Here is a 21,407-nt window from a genome sequence, read left to right on the forward strand (position 1 = left end):
CTAACTGCCTCACACCCTAAGGCTATTCAAAAATCAGAGAGCTGCTCATTGACCTGAAAAGGAGCTCAGCTTCTGCAGTTTGCAAGTAGCTGCTTGTTGCCCTGAAAAAGCAGAGCAGCTGTTTTGCAAACTGCAAGAGCTTGAGATCTTTGCAGAGCAATTAGTAGCTATTGTGCCAACTGCAGAGCAATTAGAAGCCATCTTACCAACTGCCCTGCAAAGAGCTCAGCTCCTGCAGTTGGCAAGGTAGCAGCTAGGTATATTCCGTAGGTTAATAATTCCGTAGGTTAATAATTATATGCATTAAAAATTGGTCACTGTGTTTAATAAAGTAGCAAACCCAATTGCTGGGGGTGTGAGAGCATAAATAGAATGCCGGATGCAGTGGAGGGCACCTGGACGCAGGTCATGCCTGTTGTCTTGTGTGCCCCTGGGGCTTTTGGTGGGCCACTGTTAGATACAGGAAGCTGGGCTAGATGGGCCTTGGGCCTGATCCAGCGGGGCTCTTATGTTAGTTGCCCTGCAAAAGAGCTGAGCAGCTGTTTTGCAAACTGCAAGAGCCTGAGGTCCTGGCAGAGTCAGGAGTAGCTGCCTTGCAAGCTCCAAGCGCTGGGTCTTGGCAGGGAGGAGCAGCTGCCTTGCTGACTGCAGGAGCTGCGCTCAGGGCTGTTGGCCAGCTGGCTGCTGATTGCCCTGCAGCCCTCAGGCCCTTGCAGTTTGCAAAGCAAAGAGCTCAGCTCCTGCAGTCTGCAAGGCTGAGTAGAAAGGGAGGAGGGAATTAAGGTTTTGCTTTTAATTTTTCTGGCAGGAGCATCAATTATTATAATAAATAATTTATATAAACATAAATATAAATTTATAAAATATAAATTTATTAATTTAATTTATTTACTAATTTATTGATTAACTAATTAATATTAATTAACTAACTAACTGCAGCTCGTGGAGAGGAAACGGATCATTTTGCGGCTCCGGCTCCTGATCTGCAGGTGCTGCTTGAGGCGACTCAAAGGCTTCTTTCTGAGTTCCGCTGTCGTCACAACCAACTTCTCTCTGGGCGCTGTGACGTCAGCAGACGTCATCGTCGCGTGCTGCCCCGGGCGGGCCACGTGGAGTGGGGAACGCCCTCTTTCCCTACCCCCGTGCCAGGCTCACGTGGCCCTCGGAGAGGCGTGCGGAAGGGAAGGGGCGGGGCCTGTTCCGCGCATGCGCGGAAAGGGGGGCGGGCTGCGCGGCCGCCCGTGAGGAGGGAGGCGGAGAGGGAGAGTCACGTGACTGTCGCCGTTGCCGCTTTGTGAGCACATTGGGCAGGTAACGAGCGCGCGGCCGCGGGTCGGTACGTTCCCCTCCCCCGCGCGCCCCCCTCAGAGGCTGAGGGAGGGGTGCCCCGCGATGGCCCTCGGGGGGCGCTGTCCGTGCCCCGCTTGGGTCACTTGGGGGCGGCCTGGGGGTCCCGGGGGGCGGGGAGCCTGCGCTTCGCCTCAGCGCCCGGCCCGTCAGGGGGGCGGCCAGACCCAGAAGTTCTGCGCCGCCGAGGCCTCCCCGGGCCGGCTGGGGGCGGGCAGTGGCGCAGCTGCGGGGGGAGCGCGAAGTCTCGCAGGGAGCCGCACCGCGTTCCCTTCCACGCCGCGCCCGCCTGGCGCGGCTGAGGGGGAGGCGCCGCTGCACACCGAGCGCTTCGCCCCCGCGCCACTGCGCGGAGCCCCTCCCTGTGCCGCCCCCCCCCGCGGCACAGGTGTTCCTGGGACCGGGACCCCTGGAGGCCCGCGCCGCCCCCTTGCGCCCCTTCCCCTCCCCGGCGAGAGGAAGTGCCTGGACTCGGTGGTGTGACGGACCGGCGAGAGGGTCCGGGGCTTTCCCAGGAGCCCTGCCTGGCCCTGCCGCTTCCACGGGCGGAGCGGGGCCTGCTGCACTGCAGCTGCCTTCGGACTGAGCCGCCCCCTGAACGGAGTCGCCCATCTGTGGCCAGGCGCGAGGAGGGCAGAGCAGGAGGGCTGCCTTCTTGGCGTCACCCCTTGAACCGCTTGTGCCCAGGGCTGTGCATGGGCAGCAGGGACCAGGCAGGAACCGGCTCGAGCAAAGGTGGCTCTGTGTTGCAGCAGTTTTCTTTGCCAGCAGGGACCCATTGCAAAAAGCCAAGCCCAAAACTTTTTCACATGCTTCTTGCCTGCAAAAGGGAGGAATCTGCCCTGCGCGCTTGTTTTCCCTACAGGAACTGAAGTGAAAACTGGTTTTGACTGTTAGGAGGATGTAACCGGTTGACTGGAATAACTTTTCCGTGAAATGCAACTCTTTCGATTTGCAGTTCCTTAAGGCTGCAATTCTACGCAGTTATTTATGAGAGAAAGAGCCGTTCAGCTCGTAGGTTTACATCTGATGAATCTTGTGCATATACCAATTGCGCTGAGAGTAGTTCTACGTTTCTTTGAATTCTCTGCTTAGAGGTATCTGATGGAGTATATAGCTTTCGGATGCATCTAAGTTTGTGTGAAGTACATACATCACCAGTTGCTAAGTCAGCTCTCCTGCAGTGCTGGAGCTGGCTTTTTCTTTTCTGAACCTGTTACATGGAGGTATGTTAATTGTTGTATGCGCATGTTGATGTCTGGGGAAAGTCAGTGTCTTCTGCTGCATCCCTCACATAGTCTCATTTTTAGTTAAGCTGTGAACTAGCCTATCACTCATGATGATATATTTGCTCTTGCTGTTAACCTGAATTCCTGGCTTTTACCTAACTTCAGCTCTTTTCTGATTTGAGTAGTAGTAGTGTACACCTCAAATGTACTACTTAGAGCAGCCATTTCCAACCACTGTGCCGCGGCACACTGGTGTGCCGCGAATGATCTGCAGGTGTGCTGTGAGAGTTTGGGAGAGGATCATTTGTTAATAGGGCTAATGGAGATGTGAGCTCCCCACCAACAGCATGGTGTGCCTTGTCAATTGTCAAAAAACTGATGATGTGCCTTGACAATTTTAGTATCTTGTCAGTGTGCCCTGAGACAAAAAAAGGTTGAAAATCACTGACTTGGAAACTGGTAGGCCTGCCCTGGGGGATCTCAAGGTGGAGGCCAGTTCTACCCTATGCTTTTGAGTGGCTGGTAGTCCTGGCCATCATTGTGAGAACCTCTAGGCAGAGGCCGGGTCTACTCTTGGCTTTGAGTGGCCTGTCCTGGGTGTCAAATTCCCTAGGTACCGCTAGTGCTAAGTAGGTATGTTCAGAGTATTAATGTTTATTGTTCAAGTACAAAAAAGCTATCAGAAGTTTTCTGCCTTGTCTTCACTGAATTATCATCTTTTAAATGTAAAAGCAGGATATTTTGGAAACGGTAACGCTGGGTTTCAAAGAGCTTCTGCAGCAAACTTGTCCAGTGGCTGCTTAAAGGTTTTTTTTGTAGAGCTGTTGCTGACACTTCATCCACATAGGTTTAGCTGCATTGTCAGGTGGCTTCCTTAGAATTGGTTTTCCAGAGATGATGTGTGAATGTTACAAAGTTGTATATCATACCTCGTGTGAATGTTGCATATCTTTGCCAAATGTTGGAATGCTAAAATCTGTAATTATACAATTGCTCTCTGTAGCTTTATCTCTGAATGAGAAATGCTTCTTTTGGGAGGCCTGTCACCTGTGCGTTGTCATATCAAAACAGATGTAAAACTTTGATTTAAATGAGGCTTTGGTGCATGGTGATGGATATGGAGTCTTTCAGGCATTTTCACTTGAATATCAGGAACATGTGAAGAACTTCTGAAGAGAAGGAACTGTTCAGACAATGTACATCTTCCAAAGTCATTCTCCATTAAATGTCAAAAGGACTACCTCTACTCCTGGAAGGATTGTTTGAAAGAGATTATTTAGATTTGGCCCAGTTTTCTTTCTCCAATATAGAGGGAAGCGAATGTCATACCTTCACTGTCCTATGCATCTGCTGCTTCTGGGAGTTTTTGAGGAGAGGGAGAAAAGTGGTCCTGATTACAGTGCCCTTGATTAAGGAGTCTCAACAGGTAGAAACACTCCCTGCTCTGCCTTCTCTTGCTTTTTAGGCCCCTGAGCTATAAAAATGTCACTGTCTAACTTTGCAAATATAGGGAGGGACTGTAAATATTCATTTATTTATTACTGTATTTATATACCTCCTTTCTTGTACACTTGAGTCTCATGGACTCAGGGTGGTTTACATAGGCAGGCTGATCATAAACCCTGCCCTTTTTTCAAATGAAGTTTTTACAAGTGTTATAGAATGTCTCATATATAGAGTGTCTCATAGAATAACTCATAAAACCCTCCATTTTGCCAGATGTTTCATAGTATGGTTGTTGACCTGGTTGCACAGCTCTTGAGCTTTCCAAGCTTCCATGGGCAGCTGCAAAACTTGCCCCTGCTGGTTCTCAGGATGTCATCCATTTCTTACCAGTTGAGTCTTCCACTTCCTTTGTCTCTAGCCAGCAGCTTCTGGTCACTGATCTAAGGCAAGACCCAAGCTGATCCTGCTTCGCTTTTCAGGCAGTGCAGCAGCTCAAACCCCAAACTGCACCTCCTGCCCCAGAATGTTACCTGTTAAGAAAGGAAAAAAGAGAAATTGTAAGTTTATTTTTTTGGACACAGGCTGGAATTCAACACTTATTTGAAATTTGAGTGTCCCAGAATCAATATACAGGTATTACCACAGGTATAACTAATATCCTGTATAACCCCAATATACAGGAAATCCACAGATTTCTCACCAGAGGTTTTATCTCAATGTAATGAGAAGGGCCCTTGAAATTAAAGGAAAAAGTCATTTAATACTAGCCTCCTTAATGGGAGAAAGGACAGCTGGCGGACAACTCATAGATCATTCTCTCTCTGGCCGCTTAGAACAGCTTCACTTCAAGGCAAGTGACCCCTCCCTTTCCCCTGAACATGTGAAAGAAAGATAATCACTTTGCATTCTTTACCGGGGCTGTCCTCTGGGTGAAGGGAGGGGGCTGTACTCTGGGTGAAGGGAGGGGTCCTTGGCATGGAGTGAAGTCTTTCTAAGCACCTGGCTAGAGACTGATTGGATTGTTTGCCTAATGACTCTGTCTTACATCACAAAGGTCAGCAAGGCTGTTTTTAAATTGCCTAGCAAAGGGACCTTTGTTTTTTAAATGGATTTGCTTTAATGTGATTTTTGCCATCCACATGAGTTCTGGGAATGGAATCTGAATGAGACTCAACCTGTATTGTAGCATTCTTCTCCCCCCCCCCCACTGCTACTTATAGGTGGGCTTTTTACATTGAAGTCTGCTGTAATGAGGCTTTATTTTGATTCTAGCACAAACTTGCTGTGCAGCCACTGCTTGCTTATGCTGGCTAAGCTACATTTCAGCCTTCAACTACATTTCAGTAGTATTTAAACCAATGTAGGACCCTCTTGTGGTGACTTGACATAAATGTATGAAGCTATATTTTTTTTGTTTCTTAGTGCTTTTTAGGCCACTTTCTGGTTTAGTTCTGGTTCAGGTCCACCTGTGGCTGTATGCTTGGTTTGGGTTAAGGTGAACAAAGGTTCAGTGAGCTATAAGCTTTGAGCTACTAACTTTGCACACCTAAATGGATTTAGTTCCTGTTTAAGTGGGAAAATGTAAATATTGATCCCCTTGTTGTGCTCAGATGTAATGGATATTCTAAGTGTCTCAGGAAGTAGATATAAAGGGATGGGAAAGATAATAGAAAAGGAGGGCAGGAGAAATAATACACTGATCCTTGATTATTACGTGATGCTGAAAGATGTAACAAGATGAAACAATAGGTGAAGTTGAAAGAGAAAGGCATCTCTCCTGCTCCTCTGCACCCTCCCCTTTGGCTACTGGATTCTTTTTCTCTGGTGTCTTGGAACAACTTAACTGTTGGATTTCTTGGGAAGCGAGCAGCTGTTCTTGGAATATTGCACATCTGGGAGAAACCACCTCTTTTCCTCAGGGAGCCTATAAGTGGGTTTATTTGTTTGCGAAATTTCTATCCTACCTTTCCTATGCGGAAGTAGATTCCAAGGCAGCTTACAAAGCTACATAGTACAACTCCAGAGTACAAATGAGTTGTTGTACTGTTCTAGGGGTAGAATCCTTCATGGCATAGTCATCACATCTGGTGTCTGGGTCTGCCTTCTGAGCTTCCAGCAGGAGCAGTTTCAGGTTGGCCAAGCAGTAAACAGCGACTACTCCTGGCTTTGTTGTCTCATGGCAGCTTTATCAGTCTCCCATCCAAAATTCAACCAGGGCCACTCCTGTTTAGCATTCTTTAGACAGCTTTCTGCTCAATTGCCAGACCACACCTGCTGTTTGTATTCTAATAGACCTATAGTTCCAGACTTATATGGTTTAGGGCAGAGCTTTTGGGGCCCTGGCCACTTTCACCTTAAGGGGCGGGGCAGCCTGGAGGCAGGGAGGAGGCAGTGGCGCAATCCCCAGGATTGCGCTACTCAGGGGGCTGCAGGGGCTTGGCCACACTACCTGAGCCTCCTGCAGCTTCCGGGGGGGGGGGGTATGAAGAGCCCTGTGCGACCTTCTGTAGGGCTTCCCACAACTTTGAAAGAGAAAGTGGAGTGATCGCGCCCCGCCTCTGCTAAAGCGGAAGTGGAGCGCAATTGTTCCACTTTCACTTTTGAAGCTGCAGGGAGCCCTGCAGAAGGTTGTGCAGGGCTCTCCGCACCCCAGGGAGTCTGCAGGAGGCTCAGATACATGCAACCAAGCCCCTGCAGCCCCCTGAGCAGCATGATCCTGGGGATTGTGCCACTGCCTTCCCGCTGCCTCCCCCCCACCCCCACAAGAACTTAGAGAGGCTCAAACTCTCCAGGAGAGTTTGAAAACTGCTGTTTTAGGGGGGAAAACAGTCATTCAGTCCACCTAACTTTCACCTTACCAGCTGCTCAAGCCTCTATGTCCTTTTTACTATGATGGGGGGTTGCTTTCTGGAGCATTTGTTGTACTTCACATTCATCAGATTGGGACCGTTCTTGTGACCTTGCATTCCCTTTGCATTCAAAACTAGTCTGTTTGACTGAGTATGGTAATTCTGAAAGTGTCCCTGAGCATGCTAGTATTTCTTAAAAGAACCGTTAACATATTGAGATAAAGAAATGGATCCTGTGGGAGTTGGGGTAGGTTCTCTTCCGATAGTTCTCCTGTGAGAGTGGGTAATTGTATTATCTGTGTTATCAGGAGTGAATGAATGATGTGAATGATCTCATTGCACTGGAGCAGAATAACACCAGTACTGCCCTCCTTCAGAGGAGATACATCCTCTGTCTCTTCATGATTTAGTGTAAAAGTTAAGCACACATCTTTGGTTCAGAAAAATAATGTGCTTCAACTGTAGGGATCCAGGAGGCAGCTCTAGTCTCCCCTTGGCCCACAATTTCTGATTTGACTTTGCTGTCATTTTTGTAGTTGTTGTAGAATTTGAAGAGACCAATTGGGTTTCTAGTCTGACCTCCTATCTGAAGGTTGGGAGTTTCCTGTACCTTAGATTGGGCTGCAAATTAGATCACATCAGTAAGGCAATAGACCTAAGCTATAGTGGAAGGCAGGAGTTTTTTGGGGGACAGGACGGGACACAAAGCAGAAGTGTTAAGAAGTAATTTAGGTATGCCTTGTGATTTGGGAAGTTTGATTTCCTGTACAAAAATAGCTTATGCAGAAGAAGGTAAACATGAGCTTGATGCTTCTACCAGGCCCAGTGGTGCAAAGAGGTTTGATCTTGTCCCAAACGATAGCTACAGTGATGCTCTTCTGTGGCAAATGGGTTCTATTTCAGCTTCTTCCTGCCTCTGCCTCTGGGTCATATAGTTCTCTTAGTAAACCTGTTTGCTGAAAGTGAACTCAATTTCTTATCTGTGTTTTACTGAATAACTGAGACCAAACAAGTCTTTGCCTCCCCTGGTGTCATGTTCCAAGTTAGGGTGGCTGCTATTCTCTTAAAATTAGGAGGAGTGTGTTGTATTTGAGAAGTCCATCCTACCTACTTTTCTGAGCTAGGACCAGAATGGTATTGCTCATCCTGCAGCCTTGCATGCTTTCAGCTTCAGCCTTGGCTTTCCCAGGAGGCATAGATAGACCATATGAACGTGCAGTTGTTTCGTGATCGCAGGGTGGCATGGGAATGACCTAGCTTAAAAAGCAGCAAGCAGTGGTAAAATGTGTGGCTCCTTTTGCACAGCTCAGACTTCATGTAAACTCAAAATGACTTAAATCGAGGCTTGCCTGTGTGTAAAATTGAATTTGTGCATTTCACTGGAGGCACCTACATTTTGGGGGGAGTTGCGTTCAAACATAAAAAGACTAATTTTTCAGCTTAACATCTACATTTTTAAGCAGGTTCCTAGATCCAAAGTAAATTTGTTGAACCCAGGTTTTGTGCATCTTAGAAGTGTCATATGGATCAAGATTCATTTTACAGCTACCATGAAGTTGCTGTATGAATTCCATTATGACACCTTGATTTGCAGCAAGTGCCAAAAATTAAAACTCATTGCCAGTTTGTCAGTAACCTGCATAAGGTTGTCTAATCAGTACTGCTAGATCTGTTTCATATTCTTGTAGACGAAAATTTGATCACCTTTGTGGACACCTGTTTCCAAAGCTCATTGTTCAGTTTTTGCTTTGTGTCAGTCATCACCAGAGGGTGGGTGGGTTTGTGAATGTGCGAGTGACTGAGTGATTATTTTGGTGGTGACTCTATTAACGTGAAATGGCAGTCTAATGGAAGGGGGGGAAGGGGGGTAGAGGGTTCTATTAAGTATTGGGCGGAAAGGAGAAACTACAGTACATTCATTAATAAATGAGCCAAATAGAAATAGGTATGCTGTTTCTGAAGGAGTGAAGTGTAGTTAAGAGTTGTTTTTTGGGATCTATTTTATGGATTGACTCTTGTCATGCAGCCAGTCACATCTTAAGATCCCAAGACGAATAAATGTGGCTTTGTTCAGGTATAGCAGTGTACCATGGCTTAGTTCAACAAGGCCATGCTTGTGAGAGCTGCAGGCTTGCACTTGTTCTCTTGGACAAGTAGAGGAGGTTTTAAAGCTTTGACTTTCACTTTCACTTTTCATGACCCACAATTCCGTGTTAAATGTGAATTTAGAATGAATGAATAGAATCCTTTATTGGCATATAAAACACACAAACAAATCTTCAACTATATACAATTGGTCAATTGGTCAGCCAGGTAGAATGTGAATTTAGAACTGAGGTTTCTTCCAACTATAGATAAAACAAACTGGGATCAAACCATGCTTTGATATGCTGGTTTAACAATTGCCTTTAGTTAGAACAAGTTTCCCAAGTTTGTATATGGCAGAACTCAGTTTATTTTAAAGAGGAAGTTCTTCTCTTTTTCTCTGTGGTGGGGGACACACACAGATGGACAGACAGCGTATGAACCTACAGCTCTCAGAGACTCCTTTTTTGTGCTAAGTCATGGTTCTGTGTGGCATCTGAACTGGGCCTATATGTTTATTATTCTACCTTATTCTTAGCTACCATGGGCCAGTTTGAATAAAAGTGTATTCCACTTCTGGAATTGGCTGAGTTTTGGCAATTCTTCAGGGAAAAGAATTGCAAGGTACAGGGGCAGCTGTCAAAATTTCCCTCTACACAGGCTTAACTTGGCACATCAACTGGGAATGCACTTATTCTATTGTCTTAAAATCTTATGGCCAGAAATGTTCTTAATCATACCAAGGTGGTCATTTGAAAAGGGCTCCAGGCAGAGCTTTACCGCCCTCAAAGATTTAGTTATGGGTCCATCTGTAGTTCACAGTTTGCACTTAATGTATTTTTGCAGTACCATTTCTAAATTGGCTTCACATTCTGAGCCACATTTGTGTTTGATTTTGGGGGTAGGGTGAGATATGTTGCTTGCTTAGACTCTGGATCACAATTAATTCTGGTTCTTTTATGCAGTGCATTGTAAAACTTTAAGCCATCTGGCAATTTCTGTTGTGACTTTTCCATACCTTTTTAAAAATATGGATAAACTCAATCTAAAGTTAGCATGATGTGTAAATTCAGAACAAGTTTTAATGAGGTAGGGTATAAATATATTTAAATACATAAGAATGCACTGCTTGAGATAAGCTTGTTAGGTTATGCCCAGCCATTGGTAGTCTTGGGTCATCAGCAGACTGACGAAGATAATGTTCATCTTTGTTTAGTTGCTGCTGTTAAGAATATTTATACAGATCCAATCTGTAACTGTGGATTCAGAACTCACGGTTTTGACTAACCATGGGTTGCAAACCCGCAGCTGGATCCACTAATGACTGGAACCTCATTCTGGTTATGTCTGAGAGACCTTCTGAGGTCCTCGGAATGCCCTCTGGAAAGTTTTGGTTTTCACTTTTCCTCTCTTGAGTTTAGGATGGCACACAAGATTGTCCCGCACCTTCAGTTTATCTTTGTCAGCCTTTATGAGGTGGGTTAGGCTGAGGGAGAGTCACTGGTCCCAGTCACTGTGAGATTTAATATTGTGTGATACTCAGGAATTGGTTAGAGATGTCATTGTTACTGAGCCATTGGGGAACAGTGATCATGCTGCAATTAGTTTCACCATGCATGTGGGGAGAAGAGTGCCAAACAAATCTGACACAAAAGCCCTTGACTTCTGACAAGCGAACTTCCCTCAAATGAGGAGACTAGTTAGGAAGAAGTTGAAAGGGAAGGTAAAGAAGGTCCAGTCTCTCCAGAGTGCATGGAAGCTGTTTAAGACAACAGTAATAGAGGCCCTGTGGAGCCAAGTTAATGAGCCAAGTTAGAGAGGCTGTTCGGGGCAAGGAAGCTTCCTTCCATAAATGGAAGTCTTGTCCGAATAAGGAGAATAAAAAGGAACATAAACGGTGGCAAAAGAAATGTAAGAAGGAGATACAGGAGGCCAAGAAATCCTTTGAGGAATGCATGGCCAGAAATATTAAGGGGAATAATAATAGCTTCTTCAAGTATGTTAGAAACCTGCCTGAGAAGCGGTGGGCCCGCTAGATGATGAGGGAGGGAAAGGGGAGATAAAAGGAGATTTGGAGATGGCAGAGAAATTAAATGAGTTTTTTGCATCTGTCTTCATGGCAGAAGACCTCGGGCAGATGCTCCCAAATGGCCCCTCTTGACCAAGGAATTGTCAGATAGAGGTAAAAGAGAAGATGTTTCAGACCTAAGTGACAAATTAAAGATCAATAAGTCCCCAGACCCAGATGGCATCCAGCCAAGAGTTATTAAGGAACTGAAGAACAAAGTAGTCGATCCCTTGACTAAAGCATGCAACTTGTCCCTTATAATGGCCTTGGTGCCAGAGGATTGGAGGATAGCAAATGTCACACCTATCTTTAAAAAGGGAAGGAGAGGTGACTTGGGAAACTAGGTCAACCTAACATCTGTTCCAGGTAAGATGGTGAAATGCCTCATCAAAGATAGGCTCTTAAAACACATAGACTAACAATCTTTGGTGAGGGAGAATGAGCACGGCTTCTTTAAGGGTAAGTCTTGCCTCACAAACCTTTTAGAAATCTTTGAAAAGGTCAACAGGCATGTGGATGTGGGAGAACCTGTGGATATTATATGTCTGGATTTTTCAGAAGGCATTTGTTATGGTCCCTCACCAAAGGCTGCTAAGGAAGCTCTATAGACAGGGAATTAGAAAGTGGGTCCTAAACTGGTTGAGGACCAGGAAACAGAGAGTGGGTGTCAATGGGCAATTTTCACAATGGAGAGAGGTGAAAAGCAGTGTGCCCCAAGGATCTGTCCTGGGACCTGTGCTTTTCAAGGTGTTCATAACCTGGAGACAGGATTGAGCAGCGAGGAGGCCAAGTTTGCAAACGACATCAAACTTTTCTGTGTGGTGAAGACCAGAAGCAATTGTGAGAAGCTCCAGAAGGATCTCTCCAAACTGGGAGACTGGGCAGCAAAATGGCAGATGTGTTTCAATGTAAGTAAGTGTAAAATAATGCACATTGGGGCAAAAAAATCAAAACTTACATATAGGCTAATGGGTTCTAAGATGTCTGAAACGTATCAGGAGAGGGATCTTGGAGTGCCTGTGGACAGCTTGATGAAAGTGTTGTCCCAATGTGCAGTGGCGGTAAAGAGGGCTAATTCCATGTTTGGGATCATTAGGAAAGGCATTGAGAATAAGATGGGTAATATTATAATGCTGTTGTACAAATTGATGGTAAGGCCAAACCTGAGTTTTGTTTAAACTCAGTTCTGTTCCAGTTCTGGTCACCACATCTCAAAAAAGATATAGTGGAAAAGGAAAAGGTGCAGAAGCGAGTAACCAAAATGATTACTGGGCTGGGGCAGCTCCCTTATGAGGGGGTGCCCCAGCCTAGTAATGAGGCTGGGCTGAGGAAAGGCTACAGCGTTTGAGGCTCTCCAGTCTAGAAAATAGGTGCCTGAGGGGGGATATGATTGAGACATACAAAATTATGCTGCAAATAGAGAGACACAGACACTTCCCTCTCATAACACCAGAACCAGGGGACAACCTCTAAAATTGAGTATTGGGAGGGAGAGGGCAGACAAAAGAAAATCTTTACTGAGTGTGGAACTCCTTGTCAGAGGAGGTGGTGATGGCATCTCGCCTGGATGCCTTTAAGAGGGGATAGGACAAATTTCTGGAGGAAAAGTCCATCACAGGTTGCAAGCTATGATGGGTTTGTGCAACCTGCTGATTTTAGAAGTGGTATGTGTCAGAAATGCAAGATGCAGGGGAAGGCACCAGGATGCAGGTTTCTTGTTGTCTTGTGTGCTCCCTGAGGCATCTGGTGGGCCACTGTGAGTTATAGGAAGCTGAACTAGATAGGCCTTTGGCCTGATCCAGCGCAGGCTCTTCTTATGTTCTTAACAGCACATGTCTGGATATTGCATTTTGCAGTATCTGTGTTAGAAACTGCGGTCAAACAAGTTCTGCAGTTTCCCTCAACAAACCCTGGAAACGGTAGTTTGGGGTGGGATATGTACTGTTGTCTTTTCCTGCTAACAGACTGTGCTGGGGAAACAGTGCATAAATATCCATCAACAGCAGTTTACTTAGTAAATGAAAGAGAGAAGATAATGGTTCTGTACCTCATAATCACTGTCTTTAAAAAAAAAAAAAAAAAGGCAAGGAGGATGTTCACCATCTACCCTTGAATCTTCCCAGCGTTGGTAAACCTACTGTCCTACTTTTGTTCTTCAGATCACTCTGACAACAGGGTCACTGTCTTTTACAAGGAATGTTTCATGTTGCTGCTGTAATTCAGAATATACAGTATTTAGATAATTTTTTTGAGATTTGTTTCAGCATTTCTACTATGAGGAAACTCAAGATGAAAATGTTATTGTTTGGGGAATAGTGATTGCTTTATAGATGTGACTTTAGTCAGTGTGTAATGCAGTAGAGCTACATTTTTTTTTAGATTGTGAGCCCTTTTGGGACAGGGAGCCATTTAGATATTTGATTTTTCTCTGTAAACCGCTTTGTGAACTTTTAGTTGAAAAGCGGTATATAAATACTGTTAATAATAATAATAATCTGAGCATTCTCCAGATGAAGTTCTCTCCTCTTCAGTCTTCTGCATTTCAACAATTCTGTATTGTCTGCTACTTTTGTGTGTTGGGGCCAAACACATATTGGTGACGGACGTTGGATATCTGTACATCTGTGAGCCTGATTAACTTCTGAGCCTTCAGCTTGACTATTTATAGAAAGTGTGGCTTCTCTGCTTCTATTCCTGGAATTATTTGGAACTTGTTCCAGGGGGTAGTGGAGGAGGAGAGCAGTTTAGAAAAGGGTGTAGGGAGAGAACATGCACACATGTTTATGTCTGTTACCTGGCAGTAGTGGGCAGCTTACTGGCCTTGGTCTTAAAAATGCATTCTTAGTCGTAGGATTTGTAACCTCTTGAGACTTGGGCTTTACTGTCATTCAGGATAGAATCCTTAGTACTTCACATGAAATCAAGCATGGGCTGGGGGATATGGGCTTAGCCTTGGAGTCATTATGAGCCCCATCAAGAGCTCATCTGGGTGACCTCGCACAAATCATTTGCTGTTTCATAGTTAGTTCTTCAAAGGAAAAATTGGCATTTGAATTCTTGTGATGTGGAAAAGGTGCAAAAGAGAGCAACCAAAATGATTACTAGGCTGGGGCACCTTCCCAATGAGGAAAGGCTACAGTGTTTGGGTCTCTACAGTCTAGAAAAGAGTCGCCTGAGGGGGGGCATGATTGTGAAATACAAAATCATGCAGGGGATGGACAGAGTGGATAGGGAGATGCTCTTTACACTCTCACATAATACCAGAACCAGGGGACATCCACTAAAATTGAGTGTTGGGAGAGTTAGGACAGACTAAAGAAAATATTGCTTTACTCAGCATGTGGTTGGTCTGTGGAACTCCTTGCCACAGGATGTGGTGATGGCATCAGGCCTGGGGATTGGACAAATTTCTGGAAGAATGATGTGTAATTTCTGGAGAAATGATTTCTGAAAGCCATGATGTTTATGTGCAACCTGATTTTAGAAATGGGTTATGTCAGAATGTCAGATGCAAGGGAGGGCACCAGAATGCAGGTCTCTTGCTGTCTTGTGTCCTCCCTGGGGCATTTGGTGGGCTACTGTGAGATACAGGAAGCTGGACTATGACCTGATCCAGTGGGGCTGTTCTTATGAATGAGACAAGGAATGTTGCTGTTAGCTTTGGTTCACTGGGATGGGGGCATTGAGTTTTTTTTATTCATGCCATCATGAGTAAATAACTTTGGTTTAGATTAGAAAATTCCCCATTCTTGCATTTTTGTTCTTCAGTCAGATCCTAAACTTGATTCACATATAATGTCACTTCACTTTGTGTACTTCGGTTCCCTGATTTCCTGTTTATGATACATCTGAATAGACAGGCTTTACTTTGTACTAAACAAGGAGTCATGGAGCAAGGAGCACACTGACCCTAATTCACTCACGTAGTGCCAAACTGTGGTAAGCAAACCTGTTTCGTATTCCTTATGAACCAAGTCATAGTCCTGTCACAATTCTAAAATAATTGTAAGTTTAACATTCTGTTGACAGACAGGGCCATCTGTGTGGATTATTACACTGATAATGCAGGTCATTATGTGCCAGAAACATAGTAGTAGTACTCTGCCCAGAAGCGTGTACTAGCTGATCTGGACAAGTGATCCAAGCCAAATGCATGAAGGGGGCTGTGGGTAATGATTCTGCAAACCCTTCCCCATTTCTTGGAACTTTAGCCCTTTCATTTTCATGGGCTTCCTCAGAAGCTTTACAGTGGTTCCTGAATTATATGATGATGCATAATAGTGGACTAACTTTCTTGAATGCCTGTTTGCCACTTAGCATGGCCACAGGAGAGCGTTGGGTATGCTCTTTATCGTGCTCAGAGCTGCATTCTTCTGTAGCGTGCAGGTGGCAGTTAGCAAGAGCTCCCTGGCAGATGAGTCAGTGTGGAAAGGGTTTCCAGGAGATAAATATTGAATCCCATTACCTTAACCCGTCTAACCTGACAAAAAAGTTCAACTCTGTAAATGGAAACCTGAGTAAAACTTGATAACTGAATCTTTACAGTGGAAAACTTGTGCTTGAGGGTGGAGGACCAGAGCGATATTAAGCTTAATGGGTGGCTGGAAGCAGTTGTCTTGTAGGCCCTGTGAAAAGTAATTTTCAGCTGCACTCTACAAAAGGCTTACAAGTTGTGCTGTTGACTTATGTAGCACTTGAGGATCAAGGAAAAAATTTAAAACAAACTCCACTTGCACCTTATTAGTCCATTGCCTGTTCAATGCAGGTATTGTTGGGTTAATTACTACTTTTCTTGTTGAGTTTCCTAAAGCTTTAATGGGCTGTCATTAAATGAATGTTTTTATAAGGCAATGACTGGTGCAGGAATGCTTTCCATGCATATTTCAAATAACTGAATTGGTCTACTAGGGCAGCTGGCAGAATCATTACCCGTAACCCCCTTTTTGCAACACTTTTAATGTTTGGTCCCCAGTGTAGGTATTGTCTGTGGGGGGGAGACACTGACACAGGAGGGTAACTGGCAAAAATGGATTAACTCTGCTTTTTAGATTTTCCAGGCCTAGCTTCATTTTCTCCTCCTACAACTTGCTATCTGTGTGGCTGTTTTTTTTTCCCTTCCAGTGGGTTGTGAGAAAACAGTTCCCTGCTCTTCCCTGGAGCTGGTTGGCTGTTGATTTGCATGTTAACATAGTCTGTGTGCTTGAGTAGACATAGAGTTTTAATAATAGGCTTTTGATCTCCCATCCTGGGATTAGGAACATTGCAAAACCATTTATAAACAGGCATGTGTTAGAACACATTGCTGAACTTTGACACAGCATAGTGGTATGGGACTTGCAGGCTATGTAATAGCCAGGTGCAAACGTCTTTTCTGTTCTAAATTGGAAGAAAATTAGTTCCTAATAGAACAGCATTTGCCAAGATGTGCAATACCTTGCTTCCAGCTAGCACAGACCAAGGTGTTAACAGGGAATCGTCCCGAGCTGGTTTTTCAATTCTCAGAAACATGGATCACAACTAAACCATTCCAGGAATTGTTCAAGAATCTGGTGTCTCTATGTCCCTGGAGGTGAACAGTGTGGAGTTGGAGGAGTGCATTTCTGGACTTCATCCTTGTCTAAACTGATCACTTCTCAACACTCCCTCCACCCCCAACTTACAGAAGCAGGAAAGGGTTTGAACTGCTTCAGACTGTAAATAGGAGATTGTGTCACTGAAGGCTCTCCCACAAAACTAAAATAGGCTGCCACTTAATTAAAGAATTCTTAGTTGATGCAGACATCTTCTTAAGAGGCATTCGCTTTTCCCTCTCACACAGGAGGGAATGCCTTTTTAAAGATTGTGCTTGCTATCAGTACTTCTTAGAATTCTGCTGACAGTCACTGCTTCTTAATTTAAAAGGTATACCACTGGCTGTTAGTCACGGTGGCTGTATGGGGTCTTCCTCTATTCAGTCAGTTTTTGTTATCTGATAGGGCTGTGGTTTTCAAACTCTCTGGGAGTTTAAAAGGCACATTGAGTGCTTGCAGGGGAGGGGAGAGAGGCAGCGGGGGCGAGGGGAAGGCAGCGGCACGATCCCCAGGATCACCCCCGTTGCTCAGAGGGGCTGCAGGAACTGGGATGTGCTCACCAGTCCCTGCAGCAGCGTCCTAGGGGTGCGGGGAGCCCTGCGCGAGCGTCTGCAGGGCTCTCTAGCCTGCAGAAAGTGAAAGTGGAGCCTGAAGTAGAGCATGGTTGCTCCGCTTTCACTTTTTGGAGGCTAGGGAGCCTTGCAGACGCTCGCGCAAGGCTCCCTGCACCCTCAGGACACTGCTGCAGGGACTGGTGAGTACATCCCAGTTCCTGCAGCCCCCCTGAGCGACGGGGGCTTAAACATAGAGCTTTAAGAGACTCCAGGCCGATAGGAAAGCTTTTTGAGAGAGTGAAAAATGCATGCTGGAGCTCTGCCTGCTGAACCAAGCCTCCTGTTACTGCTTGTCACGTTGCATTGCTGGTCTTGCTACCAGGCGACGGAGATCTGGAGCTCCCATGAGTGCCACTGGACACTACCTCAAGTACCACCAGTGATTCAAGTACCAATTAAGATTGCTGTCCTCAAACAAAGAAACAAAGATTTAAATCTCTAAAATTAGCATGCTTGGGAAAAGACAAGGCTGGAGGACTTCTCTGCTTGTTTAAATAGGGGAGTATTCAGTCTTTTACTCTCCTGCCTGTAGTTTGAAGTGGTACAGTCTAGAAGGAACAGTCTGGCCATGTGATGAGCAGGGCTTTTTAGATTTCTGCAACTGCATCACATTTCTGCAAGTGTACCAACAGCCCAAATGCCCAAATCTGGCTGTTGATAAATGATGCTATATCAGAACGCTAATGACAGTAAACTGGCTAGGACAAAGGTGAAGAGTATAGGTCTTGGTTAAGCAAAACTAGTGAGGAAGACGACAGAAGAGACTAAATGTAATTGTAAGGGGTAGAAAGGTTGGGACTGTGGTCCATGGCCCTGTTGGTGGTGTGTGTACATGTGAATTCATGTTTCTAGACTGAAACAATACAGGATGCATAGTCACTGATTATGTAGCTATTACATAGTGCTGTCTTCTCTTCAAGGTCAGATGTTAAGGGCACTGTACTTTGAAGACAGAGCTGGCCTTGACTAAATGATGCACAAATCATTTAGTTAACTTCTCTGTGTATGTCTCTTAACAGAGGATCTTCATCCCCTCCCCCAGCCGTCTGTCACCTTTTCACTAGTTCTTGTGTTCAAAATACATTGCCTGAATTTGTCATGGGGGCCATCCCCATGGCAACAGGCTTGTTGAACAGATTTGATTAACCTGTCAAATTTTCTGTGTATGGGTAGGTGAGCAGACTGGTGGAGAAAGGAGCTCTTATTAAAAGTAGATTTAAAAAACTTATCTCTTCAATATTGGTAACTATAAATAATGAGGCAGCGTTAGGTGCCTTCTCAATATATGTAGCCCAAGAGGCAATGTGCCAACAAAATTAGCCAGCGCAGTAACAGAATGTGGAACTAGTTGCCAGTCTATCCCTGGAATTGTTAAATTGTTGCAGATAGTGGGTGCAAAATGTGTGGAAGTGGCATTGAAGAAATTGTACAATTAGAGGGAAAGCCTAGCTGTCTGTAGGTCCCTTAATCACATCATAAATCTTAGAATAACAACTTTTAATGCAGACCCTAGGATATGTTCTTTGAAAAGAGTAAGTTCCTAACTCTTGTGGTAGGAGACAAAATCAGATATGTAGGTTGCTTTTTGGGGACCAGTTTATAAGACCAGGTTGATCTGGTGGCAGTGGCATGATGAAGCCACTCCAGTCGATAGTAGTTTGTGATGTGACAGATGTTGTGAATGCCCAGACGTTTCTCAGGTACACAGAGAAGTTGGCTGTGCTCTGTATCCTGGATCAGTCCTTAACTTGAAATAGCTTGAGCAGTGATTTGCACACTCATGATATGCATCTCACTCAATAGCAGTGTGTATTGAGGCGTGGCTTCAAGAAACCTAATAATACACTTGTGTGGAACACCAGAGTATTCTAAATTGATTTCAGATAGAAGTATTTTTACTCCAGGTAGTAGAGAGGGCTTGATTTTGATTGTTGTGGTTGAGTATTATTTTTGTAAGTCCTAAACACACACACAGAGTATTAAGAGAAAAGTGGACTGAGTAAAACAGTATTTGCTTGATGTAAGTAAGTTGTAGTATAGAAAAGTCTCTCAAAGTGCTATTCTCTGTGCCACGGTAAAATTCCTTCATCCATCTTTTCTCTTTGCTTTCTTGTACCAGAAAGTAAAATGCTAGACCAAGCAATGGAATAGTGCACACTAAAGCCTTCTCCCTTTATGTGTTTTGCTTTTGGCTAGCATGTTCTAATACGTTGCATTTCTCTATCAAATCTCTCTAATGAGGTTCCTCAATGGCTCTCAGTGCAAGGGAGTGTACAGCAAGAGGATGTAGAGTAAGGCAGCCCCCTATTTTTCAGAGAGTACTTCGTTTCTTGGGAGCTCCTTTACTCTTATCTGAAGCTGGAAATCTTTTCCCCCCACCCTGTTCTCATTTTCTGGATTCAAGATAGAAAAATCTGCCCTCTCACCCAGGGTTAGCAGTGTACATATTCAGCTGTGGGAGAGAGTGTGCTGCAGTTGGGTGCATCAGATGAAGAAAGGCAATTCATGTGCAGGAGCACCTGCACTTGCAAGGACACAAGGTGGAACACCAGCATATACCCTTTTTCTCATGTGTCATTTTTGTCTCTTTTGTTTGAATGGACATTGAAAGAACTTAGTTCCTTGAGTAGGTACACAGAGAATGGCTTCACTTGTGGATTTTTACATAACTGCCTCATCTGTTTCACGTGGTGAATTGTCTTTATGAATCCTGACCTGGCATCTGATATGTACTATATAAGGAAAATGTTGGAACTTTCTGAGCCTGTGTGAGGTTGGGTTCACAAAATGATCACTGTATGAAATGCATGTGGTACATTTTTGCCATGGTTCAGCTTTCTGAAAGCAAGCTAGTAAGAATAATACAAACTGGTCCTGCTGGAGGAAATGATCAAAATAATGATACAACCAGGTACAGGTGCCTATGTAAGTATATGTGGTACCCAGTCAGGCAACCCTCAATGCTGCATGGAAAAGCCACTTTTTAAGTTGAGGTGCATTGCAAAAGTACTATTTAAAATAACAAGGGAGCCTGCTGTTCAAGGGCAAAAATCCCCCAGGAGTCAGCTAAAGTAACTCTTTGACATTTGACCTGGTCTTTCTCTAAGAGAGATCTTGTTGTTTGGGGGCAACTCTGCACAAAGGCTTTTAGATTCTAGCCACCTGTTCTGCGAAGCAGTGTCTGGTTTAGCATGTGAACATAAACAGTGCTCCTTTTCTGTTCATCCTATCCAGTCAGCTTAGTTAAGGATGGTTTCCAAGATAAACAGTGGGGTTTTTATTCTCTTTGCAGATTTTCTATTTTGTACATACATTGTTTTGTATATACGGCATATGATGACTTCGGTGGGCAGTGAACGTACCCGGGGCACTCGAGATAAAGGGCAGATTTCGGCCACACAGCCAGCACAACCACAGAAACCAGTAGTACAGGTAAGAATCCAGGATCAGTGGGTTCATATACATGTTTTGCAAGAATGAATTAAAGCCATGTAGCTATGTGAAGCAACTACCCTGTAACTTCTTACTGGGTTTGTGTGCATGATAGTATACTGATGTTTGTACACTGCATGCTCAACAGGGAGCAGCAGCCCAATGGAAGCTCCCTGATTAGCGTGTTTGACACCTAAAAAACATCTGATGTGTGAAATGGTCCCAAGTCACCAAGTAATGCATTGACATTCTTATTTTGACATTCAGATGGCACCAAGAGTCTGGATAGACTTGAGGATTATAAAGTACTACAACTTGTGTTTATAATCTCTTTCTGAGCATGTTAGAAAACAATTTTTAAAATGTTTTTTAAACCTGTCTCTGAGGGGTGGTCACTGACCAGCTTGATGTGAAGGGGTAGCGGGGTATGATACCTTCCTGTTACCCAAATGTGGTCATTAAGACCTGTCTGTGAGCAACACCCACCCACAGAGTCATGTTAATGTTTAATAAAAAGGATTGGTCTATTGATCTAGCTCAGGGGTACCCAAACCCCGGCCCTGGGGCCACATGCGACCCTTGAGGCCTCTCACTGTGGCCCTCAGGGAGCCCCCAGTCTCCCATATGAAAAGTCTTAGCCCCGTGGAACCACTGAGAAGGGGAATTAATAGGTAAGACCAAATTTCCCCAATCCGGAACTTTTTATCTTAGTCATGACCTGAACATACATTTTCCCAGCCTGCGAGAGGTTAGTTGATTTCACCCAT

At 44.7% G+C, this 21,407-nt stretch overlaps 1 protein-coding gene across 1 annotated transcript in view; it reads left to right on the forward strand.

Moving 5' to 3' along the window:
* The first annotated feature begins 1,225 nt into the window (after positions 1 to 1,225).
* UBAP2 (ubiquitin associated protein 2) overlaps positions 1,226 to 21,407 on the forward strand; it is a 75,842-nt gene continuing 55,660 nt past the window's right edge. Inside the window, exons 1-2 of the mRNA XM_066613443.1 lie at positions 1,226 to 1,311; positions 20,501 to 20,640. Of these exons, the coding sequence (XP_066469540.1) occupies positions 20,542 to 20,640 (99 nt within the window). The 5' untranslated portion in view covers positions 1,226 to 1,311; positions 20,501 to 20,541. The remainder of the gene's footprint in view (positions 1,312 to 20,500; positions 20,641 to 21,407) is intronic.

The sequence above is a fragment of the Tiliqua scincoides genome, chromosome 2, assembly GCF_035046505.1.
Source record: "Tiliqua scincoides isolate rTilSci1 chromosome 2, rTilSci1.hap2, whole genome shotgun sequence".
NCBI classification, from domain to species: domain Eukaryota; kingdom Metazoa; phylum Chordata; class Lepidosauria; order Squamata; family Scincidae; genus Tiliqua; species Tiliqua scincoides.